At 35.1% G+C, this 17956-nt stretch overlaps 1 protein-coding gene across 1 annotated transcript in view; it reads right to left on the bottom strand.

Moving 5' to 3' along the window:
* Positions 1-17956, bottom strand: part of LOC149780603 (uncharacterized) — a 100650-nt gene that overhangs the window by 79768 nt on the left and 2926 nt on the right. Inside the window, exons 2-8 of the mRNA XM_089937723.1 lie at positions 12637-12727; positions 11215-11337; positions 10549-10625; positions 9568-9683; positions 8318-8378; positions 6658-6761; positions 2794-2967 (exon numbers count right to left, since the gene is read on the bottom strand). Of these exons, the coding sequence (XP_089793849.1) occupies positions 2794-2967; positions 6658-6761; positions 8318-8378; positions 9568-9683; positions 10549-10625; positions 11215-11337; positions 12637-12727 (746 nt within the window). The remainder of the gene's footprint in view (positions 1-2793; positions 2968-6657; positions 6762-8317; positions 8379-9567; positions 9684-10548; positions 10626-11214; positions 11338-12636; positions 12728-17956) is intronic.

Raw genomic sequence — 17956 nt, 5'->3', positions numbered from 1 at the left:
GGCCTTTTTCTTCATGGTGAAGGGGTGAGTTTAAGCAATCAACTTTAACTGCCTTAAGCCTTTGCCACGGCCAAGGCCTACTTCTGGACTGCGTAATGTTGATGATGATGATAATGATTGGGTTGAAATCACTAAGGGTGGTACGGTAGGCTTAGTCACAGGGTTGACGTGTTTAGCTCGGGAAGGTCGTATTCTCTTCGGTCGTGATAAAGAAGTCTGATACATTTGTTTCAGACTTCTTAACTCCGCTAAAATGTCCAACAGTACCGTGACCGTTTGATTTTCACCCTCTTGTTTCTTTGCTGCTGCTACTTCTTCTTGCTGTTGCTGCTGTTGTTTTTTTCTTACCTCTTCTTCTTGCTGTTGCTGTAGGAGAAAAGCCTGTTCCGCTTCCTTTTGTCGTTGTATAAATTTCTCCAATTCTTCTTTCTGTCTCTGTCTAAAATTCTCCACTTGCGGTAATGAAGAAGGTAACGAAGGTTCCGGAACAAATTCTTGCGAGGAGAGAAAATCCACAAAATCCCAATTCACCTCTTCTGAAAGTAAGTCCGAGTTCCCTTGGGCAGTCTCCCCTGTTTCCGTCATGTTGAATCACTGTCGCATAGATTGACTGCACACAAGCGCTAGCGAATCTATATAGACCAACAGACGTCACAGACTGCTCTCTTCTGATTGGATGAGGGGCTGACTGAATTTTGTAACGCGTGTTAGGATTGGTGAATGAACTCAATCCGTTTCAATCCTACCTGTACCTATAAATAAGCGCAGTTCAGTGCATTGATTCACCTGTTCTCGTCGCTTCAAGATGTGGACCGATGTGCAATCTTCTACGCTTGTGTCTTCCATGATGTTCCGGACGGACATGCTCATGTATGTCCGATCCAAATGGACCGTTGTCCACAGGACAAACACCAGCCTGTGGATACGTAGGATCTACGTCGAAAGACAAGGATGCCTGAAAAGAGTGCTGATTTACGGACCAACAGTGAGACGCAGCCTAAGGACAAGAAGAAGACCAATGCGGTGCCCTTTATGTTAATGAATACATTAACATAAACCCAAAGGCCCTTTTCAGGGCCAGCCATATTTCTCGAAAAGAGATAGCCTTTCCATTGCCTACCCCTTTTTTTTTTTTTTTTAAAAATAGAGACCCTCCCTGTTTCAATTTTACATAGACCCTATACAGTCCCAAGGGTTTCTGGCCATGTTAAATTTACATAGACCCTATACAGTCCCATGGGTTTTTGGCCATGTTAATTCCCATAGACCCTATATTGTCCCACGATTTTTCTCCATGTTAAATTTACATAGACCCTATATTGTCCCAGGGGTATTTTTAATGATAAGTCCCATAGACCCTATAATATCCCCCTTCACTACTGACGGCTAAATCTGGATATAAATGAAACATTCGCTTTTCTCGTATGTATGTATGTATGTAGGTATGTATTTAGGTAGGTAGGTAGGTAGGTCGGTAGGTAGGTAGGTAGGTAGATATATTAATTTTATACCAAACAGTATTCTATTGTTTTTACACCCCTGATACCCTTGCTGATAGGTGAAAATGAGTCATTTTTGTGTTTAAATTTTGAACATTGATCATCCATGGTAATAGATCCATACATCAATCTTATTCGTTTATAAGTTCCAAATGTTAATTACTCTTTAATTGCTCGTTGAAGCTATCATCCATGGTAACAGATCCGGATATCAATATTATTCGTTTGTAAGTTCCATATGCTAATTCTTGTTTAATTGCTCGTTGAAGCTATCATCCACGATAACAGATTCGAATATCAATCTTATTCGTTTATAAGTTCCAAATGCTAATTACTGTTTAATTGCTCGTTGAAGCTATCATCCATGGTAATAGATCCGGATATCAATATTATTCGTTTATAAGATCCATATGCTAATTGCTGTTTAATTGCTCGTTGAAGCTACATATTCTCATTAGTTCAGTTAGGAACGATATAGCTTCCTTATATAAATTGTTTAACTACATGCGCATCTATCTGTTAAATCTATTGTTTGTTTTGACCGCATGAATATTACGTCAGATTCATTCATCTTTCAATTACATTATAAATAAACATCTCATTGACGAACTTTCTTTAAGTATCTTCGCTAAAATCAAATCTCTACCCAGCCTCATCCTGTTATAGTGGAAAAAAAAGCCCCCCCCCCCCGAAAAGTTGCTTCTTAGCGTCCATATACCTGCATACATCATATGTATATTTTCGTTCGGTCGCCAGAAAAGTGACCTCCTTAATGGAATGGATGTGGAAGTTTGGGTTCAAAATATACGAAATGGAAAGGGAATGCGGTGTAATTGAAGAAAACACATGGCCAAATAAATATAGTATATCAGTATCCAAGTGTATTTGTGTTAATTGAGATTGGCAATTACATGCACTCAGTAATCATCTAGTTTTAGTGCATAAATGTTCTTTCAGTTATACATTTTTACAACAATTAAATGAGAGGGTCTCCTATACTACTTGTTGCTTCTATACTTATATTAGTGTATATACGACTTAACACTTATACCAGTGTACATAAGACTTAACACTTATAACAGTGTACATAAGACTTGACACTTATATCAGTGTGTATAAGACTTCACACCTATATCAGTGTATATAAGATTTTACAACGCCGCTGCTCCTCAACGGTACATTGAAACCTTAAAAGGAGATATAACCAACTTCTGTCCGTTTGTGAATGCTGTCGGGAACTAACATATATACTATGACGTATACGTATCGTCAATTTATTGAGACATAACAATACCTTGTTTCCAACATAGTTGATAAAGTACTGGGGTAGATCTCCCCAGAGTTTATGAATGCCCTTTTCGCTTATCCAAACTTCAAACCTTTTTGCATCATCTACTGGTGGTAAGTTGACAGGAAAAGGTATCGATGGAGGTAGACGAGGAATAGTATTGTTCTGCCACAATACAAACTAGAAGTAAAATAATAAAATATATTTAACATAAAGATAATAATGCAAATAAATCCTAATCTGGGAAGCAATAATCATAGTAAAGATGAATTTTTCGAGAAGTATCATAACGTTCTAAGTAAAATGAGACAAAAAATACAAATTGATAATTGCATTGATTACACACCATTTATATTTAACAGTAATAAAAAGCAAAGTAAATGACACGTAAGCAGACGTTCACATCATCCGCATGTTACACACTTAAACAGACGTTAGCATTATCCAACACACTTAAGCAGATTTTCACAAACGAGTTACTTTTAGACTTATGGGTTATTACAATACCAAGAAAAGTGTGTGACCCTTAAACATAAACAGACGTTCATATCGTCAATTTATATTACACATCCAATTCTTGTTTTATAACACCTCAATATAATTGCATACAAAGTGTTTATCATGCCTATACGGTTATTTAAGGTGGTTGATGTTCCCACAAACTAACCTATGTTATGTAATACCGTACGATCACTCACATAAGGCAACCTGTGCTATATAACACCGTACGATCTGTCACATAAGGCAACCTGTGCTATATAACACCGTACGATCTGTCACATAAGGCAACCTGTGTTATGTAACACCGTACGATCACTCATATAAGGCAACCTGTGTGTTATATAACACCGTACGATCTGTCACCAAAGGCAACCTGTGTTATATAACACCGTACGATCTGTCACCAAAGGCAACCTGTGCTATATAACACCGTACAATCACTCACGTAAGGTAACAAACGAGGTAGAGGATAAGGCTGAGTGATGTTTTGGAATTATTAATTATGCATAGATATTTATAAAAAAGAACTCAAGTTTGAAGCCTAGATGACTTTTTCATATGTGAATTTATGGTACATAATGTATCGTTTTTTTTTAATATACCGCTCCAGTTGCCTAAGTGGTTAGAGCGTCCGCCTAGGGTGCGAGAGGTCTCTGGTTCGAACCCCGGCCGAGTCATACCAACAACTTATAAGAAGGGTACTAGCAGCTGCCTGGCTTGGCGCTTTGCATTAACATGTGGGTGCTAGTATGGTCGGCCTGGTGATATCATAATGTGACTGTCTGGGTCATGATTGCTCTACCTATGCGGCATGATGCCCCAGTGTTAGAAATCACTATAGTAGCGATATGACTGAAAAATTGTTAAAACTATGTTAAAAATCCAAATCACACACACACACACACACACGAGAGAGAGTGAGAGAGCGCGAATGATATTTAAATATCATTCTAAAACCATGTTGAAAGCAACATTCATCGAAATTTAAGGTCAACACCCCTATTAATGAAGTGAAGGAACTGGTTCTTCCGCTCAAACCCACTATTAAAGCAGCGGAAAAGACTGTCTTTTACCTCCTGATATACTATGTTCTCATCAAAAGAAACAACAGACAAGAATGCAACGATGGACGATAGATCAGGAGGGAGACTGAAGCATCGAGTAATGATACATGACAGCTACGGAGGCTACTGAATAACAGTTATGCGGGGGTGGGGGCACCAGCCTCCATAGTAAGCGTTATGGTCGTTGTAATTATATTAAAAATTTTCCACTGCATTATACTGCTGATTTCTTTAGGCGATTGTTTACCCTCCATCGTGGACATTTTAATATGCATGGTGTAGAAAGGATCGATAAAGCCATTATTGTCCACACACACACACACACACACACACACATATATATATATATATATATATATATATATATATATATATATATATATATATATATATATATATATATATATATATATATATATATAAATATAAACGAGTTCACGTCAATAAGGATATAGGAGTAGTAAACAATAATCAGGTTTCTGGCGCAGTAACCCTAACAATCGTCCAAACAAATACAAAGACGCCATTTGCCGTCACCACCCAAAACAAAACTGCCAAATGACAGGCAAAGGTTATCGTGTTGGTGACGAATTTTATGGTGGTTACACGAAAGCATTTGTTTGGACCATTTTTAGGGTTACTTCACCCTCATTATTGTTTACTACTAAAAAAATTATTAATGTTTTAGATAAAATTTATATTTCTTCAAGTAATGTTAATGTCTCAGCTGTAGATATCAGAAATATTTCATCATCACGGTGATAAAGACAAAACTTTATTTTCCCACTTACTCGTCTTCGACATTCACAAATTTTTATTGCGGCTCTGTTAAGACGGTACTTAATGTCAGAAGAAAAATCTTTTGATTGATCAAGGTTGATTGCTAATTTTGTATCTTTTTGTTGACTGATCTTTTTAGTAATTCTGATCTAAACTGCTCAAGATAATTAAAATATTCCGAGTCATCTGATCGAACAAATGAAAGTTTTAGTTTGTCAAATTTACTAAAACTCATCCCTGAAATCTCAACTGTGAGCAGTTTATTGTAAAGTAAAATATTTTAAATTTTACGGCTATTGCTGTCTGTGACTGTTAGCGTTTAAAACATTCTCATTTCTTATTATTAAATCAAATTTATACATGATTTTTGGATAACAAGAAATCAAGAAAATCCCATTTCCGTGTCCGATAATGACCATGCTCTCAAGCATCTATTCATTTTAGCAATAACGTTTATCATCAAAATGTGATAATCCACATTTAACAGTAACGTCTGTCTCAGGTTTGTGGTGATTTATTCTACTTTAGACTTTGTTTCATATAATATAATACGTAAAAAGGGTTATTACTGTGTATTGTGTGACGACCAATAACCCCTCATTTAAATTGGAGAGATCGAAATTTGAATTCTTGGCTGTGCCAAAACATTATAGCGAGCTTATAGGTGAACCTATTTCTGCAATATATTCAAATTACAGAAGATTCCATTTAACAGCTAGAAAATATTGAAAAGAATAATGTAATTCCATTATACCTCACGTGTCAAATTCCAAACACGCACCTTCAGGGGGAAAAATATTGTTCGCCAATTATTGAAATTATATTGAGTAATGGCAATTAACAACGTCTGCAAACACGTGTTCCAGCTCTATGACTAAACTTTGTATTATTGGGTTTAAAATCAATCCCAACAAACATATTTATATATGGTTAGGTGTGTCGGTGTCTGTTTTACTTGAAATAATGGATGTAAACTATAGAATGTAAAAAGTACAAATGCTGCGGATAGACAATGAAAACCGTCCAACAATATTCGTATCAATACTAAAAACCTTACCATAAATTGAAATGGATGTCCACAGTTTTTGAGTTTTCAACACCAAATTCTTAATCGCATATTTTTAATTTTTTACATTAATTGAGGCATATAGCCATTATTACGATAAAGTTTTGTTACACACGCACGCACGCACGTACGCACACACACACATACATGCATACATACATACATTCTTAATCGTATATTTTTAATGTTTGCATTAATTGCACCATATAGCCATTATTATGATAAAGTTTTGTTACACACGCATTTACGCACGCACGCACGCACGCACACACACACACATACATACATACATACATACATACATACATACATACATACATACATACATACATATGACATCAACACTTAGAGGCGAAACATAGGTTTAAATTTGTTATGAAGACTAAAAAATCTATAAACAGAGACAACTCAGAATGGAGTGACATAGATACAAGAAAAAATTAAAAAATTAATATCTACCGATTTGATGTCCCAAAACTCCGGAAGCTCCACCTGCTGAGCTATCGTGTACATAGAAGTATGAATTTTAACCCCCTTTAAAAATCCGAAGTCAGTCTGCGTGTCTGTATATAGGAAACATAAAAATTGGAACATAGTGCTTTAACGAAATAAGACAATGAAGAATAAGAACCAGAAGAGGTTGAACAAATATTAACGATGATGGTAATTATGATAATAACTACAAGTACGATGATAGTAAAGAAATTAATTCAAAAGATACAACAGGAGAGAGGCCACAATTGGCTACAAACAATAACTTTTGTTAAGATAAAAGATTCTATCAGGACCATGGCAGAGAAATATTCAAATCAACATCATAACAGTTCGATCAGCAGTGTGTAAATTGTCTCTGGGAGTTGTAGATCTGGTGCCCGAACTAGCTAAATAACAGTTCTATTACAGGCCACTGCGTCAAAGACTATCCATTTTCGATGAGAAACAACCATCCATTGGGCAAATGGGATAAGCAATGACGTTTGCGGATTTATGCGGATCCATAAATTATCATTGTTGTTTATTTCTGGACGAACCCGCATGTCTGATCAGGTGCCGGTTGTCTCTGCTGATGATCTTGTGCATGAGAAATGCAATCTCGGGCTGGTGACGATTAATGTACGTCAATCACTATGGCAATCCAACTTCAGCCACAATCATGTTGTGCAGACATAGAGGTGCTTGATCGAATCTTTCATTAGTATAATAAATCAGTCGCAAAGCCGCTGAGTAAGAAGATCGTGGTGGGGATGGACATTCCGGTGATTTCACGATTGAACACATGAGAGCGCGCTCGAGAAACTTCCAACCCAAGTGTTTAACTGTGGATGATGTGCTCGCGTTCATTTTGTTCTTTGCCGCATGACCTGGCGAGTTGTATAAGCTGAAGATCACACCACGCAGTAGTTTCATCCGGGTAGTACATCGATGTGTACTGAGTATTCCTGAGCGACACAAATTATCATCGACAGTCATGGTCTTCCAAAATTGTAACGCGCCCGAGTTTGCTTTTTATGCACAAGACTCATGGATAGGGCCATCAGCAGAGGCAACGTGCGCCTGGTGGAAAACACGGATTCGTCCAGAATCTGTGTAAACAACGATGATTAATTAGAGGAATCCGGACAAATCCGCAAACATCAACGGAGATTGTCCCATTGACCCAATGGATTTTTCTGTCTCATCTAAAATCGGTCATCTCTGATTCTGCGCGGATTGTGATTGAAATGTTATTCTTCTGATTCAGGCACCGGATCAGCATCATTAATATAGCTGCTATTTTCCGGATCTTATAATCCGATAGAAATCCTCACACGTGTATCATAGTTTTACTTACACGATGCTGGTTGAACATATATGGAGTGTTTAGTATATATCCTGCTACTGTTTTCGTTCTTGTATTCTGGTTCATATTATCGTTTCATTTTCATAACCTTGATGTGATGATTTTAGTATTTGTGTAGTAACATATGCAAGCAGAGTTACATTCCTCGAACAGTTGATTGAAAAAAGCATTTTCAACCGCCATGTCACTTGCATTTTTATAGATTAAGACGTCAATTGATCGATTGTGTGATTATTTGATGGATTTTAATTATATTAGAAGTTGTATTTTTGCACTTACCTGGATATTCATAAGTAATTTGAAAGATGCTGTCTATTTTATGTCGAACCAACTCAAACACCTGGTTAAAGAAAGTAAAGAGATTTTGTAGGTAAAAGTTGTGACGGTACAGGGTTTACACAGTACACCTATCATAAAAGAGAATAGGATTATCTGGCTTGGTGACTGACACTCCTTGCATTCAGGCAGTCTTTGTCAGTGTCATTATTTGTCACTATTTAATGTTGCGTATCCCGTTTTGTTTTTATATAGCATATCACAGTCATAAATGGCTCCATTATATTTGCTGATGCAATTACAAGTAGGACAGACTGGTATCCTCCGCGTCTCTAAATCTACATGAGTGGGCATCAAAATTCGTATATATTAGTCATGAAATTAGCAACATCCTAGCCTTGGCGCAATGGATGTCAGTTGAATTTTAATTTATTTGCATGCCTTCGTTTAAGTGAACAAAAAAAGCTTCATGTTATCTGTAGCTACAATTAAAAGTTAGAAAGAAGATTATGTGTAATTTGTAGAAATTCGCAAAGAAAAGGCAATCACTTTAGAACATCAGTGAATCAAACATTTTTGACATGTGGAAATGAAGTGTCAAGTTTCGACTAGATCTGCCTGACACATGTTTTGCTAACAACGTCCTAAGTATGTTGAGTACTCTGTAGAGTGTCATAGCAACTAGAACTGATGCACTGTTATGCTGTTATATCCACAGCATATTTACGATAATCCATCAATTGTATAATCTAATCAACATATTTTGACGAAATACTGAAGAAATGAGTAAATGCAAAATGTCTTCATTCACGTGCTTGCTTCAGCGGCCAACTGATCTGTTAGGCAGACTATTGACCAATTTAGCCACAAATTGCTTGAGAAAACGTATGCAGTTTGATCATTTCTTTCTAAAAAATTCAATTTTGAAAAGAGCTGAATGCCAATGTTTAAAACCTACTAGATTCAGGACACTGTATTGTACAACATCTGCCCGATACAAGTTAGAAACTTGCAATATTAAATCTTGCAAGGAGAATTATCACTTGTGACAAACAATTTTGCACACGTTGGACTTCACAAGCGTTTAAACGACACCAATCCAAACAAAACCTACCAGTTAGAAACTTAGCAGTTTTAATAATGCATATTTCGGGTATAACAGCCCCTTGAGAAAAGCTAGAAAACAGGTTTTACAAGCTTTGACAAAAGCTGCCTGACACAGCTAAATCTAACAGTTTTAACAAAACACTTACCACTTTCGACAAGAGCTTCCTGACACAAGTTTCATTGAGAAAGTGTTTCAGCGATTCTGAACCTGTCACCGTCCCATTTAATGTTTCTTGCCTAAACCTCAGTGTCTTGTACACACCTACAACAGAAAACAGACACTTTATATTTAATGAACTTCTCTACCGTCTTCTCTACCGTATCCACCTGCTTATCTATTGTATCCACCTGCTTATTTTCTATTTTATCTTGTATCCTACCCCTCTTACTTATTTGTTTCAATTATTTGTTTCTTCCTTCATTCATTAAGTCATTCAGCCATTCCATCCTTTAGTCTTTCTATTCTTTTTATCATTCTTCCACTTCTCATTCCAACGGGAAGTAGAAGTTTGACACGGCTTGTGTGACGCGGAAATACTGGCTGAACAGCAGTCTCGAACGCCATATTAATTATTTCAGACAATGTACATTTTAGGTCAGAAAATACGCTCTCTGTCCAACTGAATATATCACGTACTTAGGTGTACCTTTCTTTCTGAGTATTTGCAACAGTTTTTAAAAGTTTATATAGATGTTGCCGTAACTCAATAAAGTGAATAAATACTAGTCTTCAGTTGAATATGCATCCATTATATGAATGTTTCTTTAATGCATCAATTGTAGGTTTTTTTTTTCAGCTTCCATTGCTCCCCAACCTACGACATAACCCATCCACAAAAACAATCAATCGCATCTGATGTAGGGCATTGACAGCTAATCACTGCGTTTCAGATATATATACTTTTTCTTACTTCTTTTGTCGAATTAACTGATAAATTGTTAAAGCTACCTTAAAAATCCAAATCACACACACTTACGGACTTTGTCAATTCCCCACCTCTCTCTCTCTTTATATATATATATATATATATATATATATATATATATATATATATATATATATATATATATATATATGCGTGTTGCGCACTTCCACAAGACAATTTTAAAAAATATGATTTCCATACCTACGTTAGCGACCACCGAGAAAACGGCATTTTTGATTTGGCATTCCACTGAAATGTTGACTTTAGACGTATCAGACCTATGAAAGAAAAGAATTTAGGCAAAACTATGAGAATACTGGTGGCCATTAGATCGAGAAAACTCTTTATCTCGTTTATCTTTGGTATTATTATTTGTAGTTTTCCGTTGCTTCTTTCATTGAATAAATTTAGAACTGTAAACAGTTAAACGACGGCTCAGGATTCGTCTGTTGACGTCTCCTTAGTCGAGCCCGTCGTCGTTTTTGATGTTGTTCTTTTGGTTGTATTTATTGTCATAAAATCACGGGAACTATCATCGCCTGTATATAGCTAATATTATCATGTAAACGACAAATATAACGGGAAACTGTGGTCCTGACCGTCTTTACACGCATTCCTACAAAGCTGGGATAGATGCGTGCATGACACACTACTTGGACTATACAACAACCCTTGGAATAATTATTAGTGTGATTGGCCTGAAGTGCACAGTTGTTTAACACATTTCCAACGCTATCACCGATCCTTTCTGCAATGGGTACGAATGGTGGGATTGATTTGGGAATAAGGCAAAACTGAGAACGCTCTAAATAATCATATTTATTTATTTATTTATTTATTACGGTGTCACAATCTAATGTTACTGACCTGCGAAATACAGCACACAGAGCACGGATGATAAGATCTCTTTTGTAGGTAATGGTCACTTTCACGGACGTTCTGTCCAACAACAGCACGGATATGTCCTTCTCGGGCTCCACAAGATGGGGCCTTGAATGGGAAAACATATTTTGATAGTTATTTTCTTAAAACTTAATTTCTTGTCTACAATTTCCAAACGTAATTATCGCTTGAATTTTTGTACGTGATTCTTTTATTTTATAGAAACACACAGACAAAAGAAAACAAATGAAAGACAGAAGGACAGAACACTTATATAATAGATAGGCAAACCGATAGATAAATAAATGGAGAGATAGATGGGTGTGTGATGCACACTGGCAGATGGCAACGTGGGTTAATTGATAAATAGACCGATGTGTGTGTGTGTATATATATATATATATATATATATATATATATATATATATATATATATATATATATATACATACATTCTCAATCCGTCTTTCCTGAAAACTTGCGTTGGTTCGAGTCCAAGGCTCGGCTAGCGTGGGTACGTGGGAAAGCCTGCCAGTAGCTTCTCGTGGGTAGGTGGTTCTTCCCTGGGTTTTCCAGGGTTCTTCCTCCACCAGTTATACTGGCCGCCATGTATAGCCTATCTTGTGCTGAAAAATGGCGTTAAACCCTAGAACAACAACAACTTTCCTGAAAACTAGATAACTAGTAAAACAGGTTGTAGGCAGAGATTCAAGAAAGGTGACTTACTTTTGTGTTTTGTTTCTTTGTAAATAAAACGCGTTATTACAGTCCAACCAAGATTTATAAGGAACTGTTATATTGTTTAGTTATCTGGGGCATACTCCTATTGTACTAACATTAGTTCAGATTTATGAAATGTATACCCGAAAACAATTGCTAAGATTATGAATAAGGACGACTGTACTTGGAATTTCTGCTTTTCATAATTTGAGTAAAGGTGGAGAAAGCAGGAAATAGAATTAAACTAAAAATTGGCACTCACCTTGTTGTTGCTGAATACATTTTTCATTGCTCATTTTGATGTTTCCTTTACTTTTAAAGTTCGCTGTCTCACAAATACTATCAATCATTTCTCTCTGAATCGATTTCGAAATATTCTCTTTCTCTCTCTGTCCCTCTCTCTCTCCCTCCCCCTCATTGTAATGTTGCATCTTCTTCATATTGATTCATTATTCTCCTTTTTGTGGTAGATTACCAGAACTGAGAAGGCGGTAAAGATCAAAGGAGAACCTAGTGCTAACAACGTTAACACATTCATGTCGACGCATAATGCAATGATGCATTTTGTATTAATTTGCAAGTAGAACAGTGTCAACCGTGATAGATCCACGTTGTGCGCAGTTCCTTACGTGTTACACACTTATAATTATGTTATTGACATCATACAACTCCCCCCCTCCTTCTAACCTTGTTACAATTGTTTGAATATCACCCTGGCACACGTCCACGAAGCCATGCACAAAGTACTCCCTGGGATTCTCGTACATAATTGGTGCAACTGGAAGAGTAAAGGGAAATAACAAGCCATTTAAAACTTTATTTCAAAGGAAAAAATTAACTATCTCAATTCATATTCAAGGTCACGCAGAAAAAGGATGCTTCGTTAAATATAGTTGTGAATATTTTTTAATTTTAAACAGTAGTGTTTAGGTTTTTCACCGTCTTTGACTTCGCTGAATTGGAAATAGCTAAAAACATCCCATGGGTACATCAGAACAATAAAACATACGATACATAACCTAAATATCTGGTACAACCTACTTTTGTTCAAGAATGTCAAAAATGTACACAAAGAAAACGAGAAGAGAATAAGCACAAACAATACACTTTTCATATTAGGATGCGAAACTATTGCAGCACATGAGCACATTAACACACTGCGTAACATGCTACACAACCTAAATATCCGATAGAAACTACGTTTGTTAAAAACAAGCTTAAATAAATACAGATGAAAAGAATCAACACAAACTAGTCTTTACATCAACAGCGTAAGATAAGCAAAGGCTTTAAAGGACTATTAGAATATAAGAATTCAAAATGGAGAATTTCCACCTGAAATTATAAGATTATTTTCTACGGAGGACTAAAGATAAAGGGTTTATCAAACTACTGTTCAATTTGCTAATTTGGTAAAAGAACTGATGAGAGTCTATGCTAATGTGCACGAAAAATCGATCGAAAAGTAAAGAACAATACATTAATTGAGAAACATACAACTGAAAAAGGTGTAATGTTCGAACAGTTGAAAAGATACTCTCAGAAAAACATCCAAGAAAATGTGTAACACAAAATTAATTGAAAAATGTTGAAAGCATAAGAGCCTAATTATATGGAAACCTGTCCTAGTTTTTGAAGAGAGTTTTTAAAGGAAATATCAAAAACAATATCAGATACATGCGAATCTGTCGCAGATTTTGAAGAGAGTTTTCAGAGGAAATATCAACAAAAAAATCAGGTACATGGGAATCTGTCCAAGTTTTTGAAGAAAGTTTTCAGAGGAAATATCAAAAACAAAATCAGGTACATGGAAATCTGTCGCAGTTTGAAGAGAGTTTCAGAGGAAATATCAAAAACAAAATCAGGTATATGGGAATCTGTCGCAGATTTGAAGAGAGTTTTCAGAGGAAATATCAAAAAACAAAATCAGGTACATGGGAATCTGTCGCAGTTTTTGAAGAGAGTTTTCAGAGGAAATATCAAAAACAAAATCAGGTACATGGGAATCTGTCGCAGTTTTTGAAGAGAGTTTTCAGAGGAAATATCAAAAACAGAATCAGGTGAAATGATAGAGAACAACTGCTTTTAGATGAAAGACATAAACGACTGCTTAAAGAAAATGGCGTTACGAAATCTGTTACTGCTGATATTCCCAATGCCATAGGTATGGTATCAAAAATTGCTTTTGCAATAGTAAATATTTTTAAGGCTTATTATGGCCATAGCTGGAACACGTAATAGGTGGGAAAAATGGCCTCGTCTCTACATGCGCCAGTCTTAAACTAATTCAAGAATTAAATAGTACAGCTACAGAATGTTAATAAGACTTTGGGATAATGTTTTTTATGAATATTATGGTTTAACCAAATCTTAAACCAGTCCTTGATTGATATTGTATCCAATGATACGGCCTTTATTCATAACCATGTCACTTTGTAAAATAAAGAATCATTCCCGAATCCAGCAGCAAAGTAAAACATGACTGTTATATATCCTGTGTCTTTTGAAACCTCTCTGGAATATTGTCATCGAGATTGTAAAAAAAAAAACAATTATTTGAGTTGAAGTAGAATATGCAGCAGTAGAAACTGACTCGGAAATAGATGTGGCTTATCATTTGTCGGCTTAAGATATAGATTGCACATGTATAAAGCTTTGATTTAACCTGGATATTCCCTCGTTTCTTTTAACAGAAAGAATCCTTCACCCTAGAGAATAGTTCAATTTCATTTTTTTATCTATTATATCTTTTAAAAACTCTCTAGAATATTTTCATCCAAGTGAAATCAATCTACCCTAAATTGAAGCATTTGATAGCCTTTTATATGTGTCTTGAAAACTCTAGAATATTTTCATGCAACTGAAATCAATCTACCCTAAAGTGAACCATTTGATAGTGTTTTATTTGTGTCTTGAAAACTCTCTAGAATATTTTCATCCAACTGAAATCAATCTACCCTAAAATGAACAATTTAATTTGATAGATTTTAGAATGTGTCTTGAAAACTCTAGAATATTTTCATCCAAGTGAAATAAATCTACCCTAAAGTGAACACTTTGATAGCCTTTTATATGTATCTTGAAAACTGTCTATAATATTTCCATGCAACTGAAATCAATCTACCCTAAAGTGAACCGTTTGATAGCCTTTTATATGTGTTTTCAAAACTCTCTAGAATATTTTTATGCAACTGAAATCAATCTACCCTAAAATGAACAATTTAATTTGTCAGCCATTTGTATGTGTCTTGAACAGTGGAAGCAAACTCTATATTATATGTTCCATCTGAACTTGTCCGCCTTAGATAAGGAATACATTTGCTTAGGCTTTTATTGTAATATGGATATTTCATCATCTGATAATCTTTTTTTCCAGAAAGATTTAAAACAAACATGTTGGCCTATCTGTACCTCCCACTGAAATAGACATGAGCTGATTTACTTTGCAGTATCGATTTACCATTGAAATAGACATACGGTGATTTATTTTTGCAATATCGGTTTCCCACTGAAATAGACATACGGTGATTTACTTTGCAGTTTCGATTTCCCACTGAAATAGACATAAGGTCATTTACTTTGCAGTATCGATTTCCCATTGCAATAGACATAAGGTGATTACTTTGCAGTATCGATTTCCCATTGAAATAGACATAAAGTGATTTACTTTGCAGTAGCACCAACCAACTCCGGATATGAATTTTCTCCTCGGTGATGTTAATCAAGATCAGAAAGATAGTTATATGGTTTGGAATGATACCTATCGTCAACCATGACATTTTTTATTCTTTCGAACTATGAACTGGTGGAATATTATCATTCCTGCATAATCAAGTATTTTTAAATCTAAACCGTCCTTAGTGGAAAGAAAAGCATCTTCACCACATGACAGTATTTTGCATTCAGTTAAGTTGTCTTCCACTGACGTAAAAGTGAAACTTGTAAACAGATTTTAATGCTTGTGTTCGATTTGTATATGTTAAATGCCAAAAGATAATCGCTCTACCAACTTTCTGTCGGCCACGCTGCCCAATTTAGCTGATTCTACCAAACCTTCATGGTTCACTTCATGTTCAGATATATTTCGCTGTCAGATTTAAACGTGTCAGTATAAATAAATTATATAACGGTTGCTATCTGAAACATTGAGTTAAAGTGAAATAAATGTATGTCGTTAAATATTTGTGCGATGTCCGAGTCAAATGGATTATTAGACTGATATGCAGGATAAGGGTTGTTCGTTGTGCTGGTTACATATTTCAAATCTGAAGTCCATTATTGATGTTAGCAAATTAATGTAATACTGACTTTTCGTTTGCATATGCAATGAGCTTCTACTTATTGTTGTTCCACATGCCACATTTCTACGTGTGATTACATATGCCACATTTTTACGTGTAGATCTTTCTTGACTCATCTCTACATATTCACTGTGAAAGGTAACTGTATTTTACTTCTTTTGAAATGTGTAAGAACTATTTGCATAACAGATGATTTTGATTAATGCTGCTGCAATGTTTTGTGAATGAAGATTTTATGGCTGTGTTAAAGTCTCCAAAAATAATGTAGACGAAGTTGTTAAACCTTCTTGAAATGAAATGTCAGAGAAATTAAAATGTGTCCCTGAAAGATATAAACATTTATTTTATTTTTCTTTCCTTTGATTTTGTTTAAAACGTTTTAAACTAGCTTATTCTCTGTTGTGTATGTTTTTCGCTTTTTGAGATGGAAATGACATACTATCTGAGTGTTATCTCTTTCATTTCTTCAATAATGTAATTTAATCTCCTGTTAGTTCATTGTATACATCGCATCGACATGATCACGTTTCCCATATGTTTCGTTTGCTGTTTTCAATTTTCCAGCCAAACCTGATGGTTTGATTATAAAACTTATAATCAACAAAACAAATTATTGTAAATTTTTGAACTATTACATGTTCTAATGTGCCACTGTTTTCACATTTTTAACATTCAGAAAACTCGATATCGTTCACAAAATTTAAGTTTCCAAGTACATTGATACTGTTGTTTATCTACTGTACATTTTCCCTTTCCCTCTCTTAAGGATACGTCTACTTGTGGTAAATAATTTATTTGCATGGCGTAACATTACAACTGCTTTGGAAATGTTAAATGATTTATCGTATCCATTGCACTAGTACATGCTATTAAGAATTCATTCAGTTTGTTCTTTAATTTTATATTTTATGTTTGTATTTGTATATTGCTGTCGTACAGAATCAATATTTCAAGGTAGATAACTCAAATAGGGACGACCTAAACTTACTTGCACATATTTTAAAAACTTCCTCTGTAAGGTCATTAAAATAAATATATTTCGGAAACTCACACTGTGTTATCTATTTTTTGTTTCGAAGTTGGATTAACGGTCACCTGACAACAATGCATTTATCGGTTCAGTAACCTAATAAATTTATTCATATTGTTAATATATTGTATTCCTTGCTTGCTTAAACTGGTATCATTATTGTGTAACTCAATTAGATTTTGATAAAATGCCAATATTTTTTCTGGTTTCATTTTTAGTGAAATTCTTCTATGTTGTAGCCTCTAAAGATCTTTTGCAGTTTTCCATTACATATGCATTTCTTTATCCTAGTAAGTTGAAATATATCCAACGTTTTACTTTTCAAGTTAAAGCCGAACTTTCCTGCTTTAAAGCTATTTTTCACTCATCAAAATGTACGTTTTCACTCTTTAAAGATTTCTTTAAAAGTATCGTGTATGTCTTCGGCCATTATATTTTTATTTTCTACGCCCAAACATATTTTGAGAAGAATACATGACAAAGTGTATGTATATCCCTCGTTGTGATCAATAGGTTTCAATGACAGCAACGTTTACTTGTCACTGGTAATCCAAGAGACAAACGCGGTTCCTTCTGTCTAGCATTTCTCGTCAGATTGTATAAAGGTATCAACTGGACTTTGATATAATAGTTTAGTTCTTTTTTTAAAATTCCATTTTAGTTTTATTAGGTTAAT

Source organism: Sinohyriopsis cumingii, chromosome 16 (assembly GCF_028554795.1).
Source record: "Sinohyriopsis cumingii isolate HCF-2022 chromosome 16, ASM2855479v2, whole genome shotgun sequence".
NCBI classification, from domain to species: Eukaryota; Metazoa; Mollusca; class Bivalvia; order Unionida; family Unionidae; genus Sinohyriopsis; species Sinohyriopsis cumingii.
Note: the sequence above shows the minus strand (reverse complement) of the source record. Positions and strands in the feature narration are given on the sequence as shown.